Source organism: Pistacia vera, unplaced genomic scaffold, assembly GCF_008641045.1.
Source record: "Pistacia vera cultivar Batoury unplaced genomic scaffold, PisVer_v2 Contig92, whole genome shotgun sequence".
NCBI lineage: Eukaryota > Viridiplantae > Streptophyta > Magnoliopsida > Sapindales > Anacardiaceae > Pistacia > Pistacia vera.
In genome coordinates, this window is record NW_022196801.1 from 195,780 (window position 1) to 198,180 (window position 2,401).

Below are 2,401 nucleotides of genomic sequence, written 5' to 3' on the forward strand. Positions count from 1 at the left end.
GTATATATACATATGTCTATGTTCACCAGAAAGTTGCTGCATATTCAATATATTGCTTCCGAATATCAAATAGCGGACATTTTAACAAAGGCTCTAGCTAGTACTAGATTCGCAATGCTAAGGGACAAGCTGAAAGTCAGTTCTTCTTTGCCAAGTAGTGCTGATACTTAAGAAAAATATTTCTGATTCAAACTCAATGTTAGTAACAGAGTTGTTTGCAGTGAGATTGTGTTATGCTAATAAGGGGTCTGCAGTGACATTGCGTTATGTTGATAAGGTGTCTGCAGTGAGACTGTGTTATGCTGATAAGGTGTCTGCAGTGAGATTGTGTTATGCTGATAAGGTCTTCTTTTTACGGGCAGATATTGGGTATCAACAAGGCTGCTGAGTAGGTAGTTTAGTAGTTTGTTTTAAGGGAATATATGAAGTATAAAGGCTGCTGAGTAGGTAGTTTAGTAGTTTGGTTTAAGGTAAGATATGAAGTATAGAGGCAGTCTAGTAGTTTGGTTTAAGGGAAGATATGAAGTATAGTTGGGGTTGTTCATGTAAAGAATAGAATTACTAATAATCTTGGGGCTGTGTCTGAAAAATATCAGACTTGTGTAACCTTGGGGGTGTGTCTGCAAAATATCAGACTTGTGTAAATGCGGTGCGTTTTGTCTTAACAATGCTTATGTATATGGTTAGCACCTGCAACTAATTCATTAAGTAAAGAAATTCATTTTCTTCAGTTGTAACAGATTCTCTCGTTTGTTCTCTGGTTTTCTTGGTTTCTTTTCTTGATTTTCTTCAAATCCTTCACTTAAACAAACATCGAACTATAAATTACAAGGAAACAAACTCTGACATGCAGCTGGAATATTACATATCACATAATGAGCAAGAGAAAGCCACTTATTTATAAAACAAGACACATATTGGGAGCTTTGAATCAATCAAGCTTTCAAGTTCAAACCTGATCCACTCAGCTTCGTTTCCATGATGTTATCCATTCTTTCACCCATCTCAAATGTCAAAAAGTTTTTCCAATCTCCAACTTTACCTTTCCGAAAGTACAAATTGTTATCAACTGTGCCACCGTCAACATCAGCATGAGGACTCTGTCCTTTCTTATTAATATCTAAATTGCTGAGATTCTCGAAGCTGCATAACTCCATAATTTTGTTCACTACTCCTTCCCTTTCTTCCTCCAAAGAGAAAGGATGCCCAACAAACTCAGCAATCTTCTTCAAGTGAAATATAGTATCCTTCTTCATGTCTTCATATTTTAGAAAATAAAACTGATTTGGGCATTCCAGACTCGCTTTCCAGTACTCTAAAACATGGTCCCAATAGGGTCCATATGGAGATTTTCCATTACAGAACAATTCAAAGGCCTCCTCTAAAGAGATTTCTTCATGGCTTTTGCTTCTCATTTTGTTTAGATAATGCCACAATGAAACAAATGTATCCTTTGGATCCCTGCAAATGTATATAACTTTGCATTTAGATTCTGTTATAGATTTTGGCAAGGAAGAGAATGAGATATGTGTGGCCCAAACCGAGAGGCCCCCAGCTGGCTTAGGCATAGTTGGATTCTTAAAGTAATCCATCTCCAATGAAGGAACACAATCATGAGGTAATTTTGTGAGTAAAGGGTTTGAAGATAAATCGAAATGGTTTCTAGTTGCAATGGCAAAAGTGAGTGCCTTAAGCCAACTGGTTCCTGTTTTTGGAGCATTGCACAAAAAAATGTCACCAGGTTGAGCCTGGAAGTTTTTTTGAGCCAAAATGGTTCCTTCTAAAACGAAAGGGTTGTACCAAAAGCCTTGGTATAGGTAAAGAGGCTGGCAGAATTTCCATCCGTTGTCTTTTGGAAGGGTTGAAATGAGATCTTTGAAAGATGTTGGGGTTTTTGAAAAGTCTTGGTTTTCTTTAGAGGATTTGAAGAGATGGCTTGACTTTTCAGAGGGAAATGAGGATTCCATGGGGTGGTGGAGCACAGTGGAGCACATTTTAGCAACTCAAACGAAAATTGAAATAAGGCTTCTGAGTTTGAAGAGAAGAAAGAATTCGTCCTTCATTTATAGAGGATTCATTAATAAAAAAACTCAGCAATTTGAGTGACTGCATTTGCATGATTCATGTGAATTGACAAATCGACAATTTCATGAATGATTTGGTTTTCTTTATTAGAAGATAATTATGAATGATTTACTTTCACTAAACTAGGCCGTGAATGGTTGATATCAAATAAACAATGCAAGTGCACAAATCTTTTCAATAAATTATCAACCAGCTAGCTTTTTTAATCATATCATAATTTCTTATATATATACACACATATATATATGAGAGGAGGAGTTCTTAATAACTTGTAGAGAGTTTTCGTAAAAAAATGTCTTCTATTTTATAGTAAAAT

The 2,401-nt window shown here is 35.9% G+C and overlaps 1 protein-coding gene across 1 annotated transcript; it reads right to left on the reverse strand.

The window, feature by feature from the left end:
* Positions 1 to 760: 760 nt before the first annotated feature.
* Positions 761 to 2,121, reverse strand: LOC116120063 (flavonol sulfotransferase-like). The gene has a single exon (XM_031406006.1). It carries the CDS (start codon positions 1,992 to 1,994, stop codon positions 936 to 938), a length of 1,059 nt encoding a protein of 352 aa, XP_031261866.1. The 5' UTR covers positions 1,995 to 2,121; the 3' UTR covers positions 761 to 935.
* Positions 2,122 to 2,401: the final 280 nt, after the last annotated feature.

What these genes read in the sequence shown, in the direction of transcription:
- LOC116120063 (XM_031406006.1), bottom strand. Translation starts at nt 1,994, where the DNA reads ATGTGCTCCACTGTGCTCCACCACCCCATGGAATCCTCATTTCCCTCT.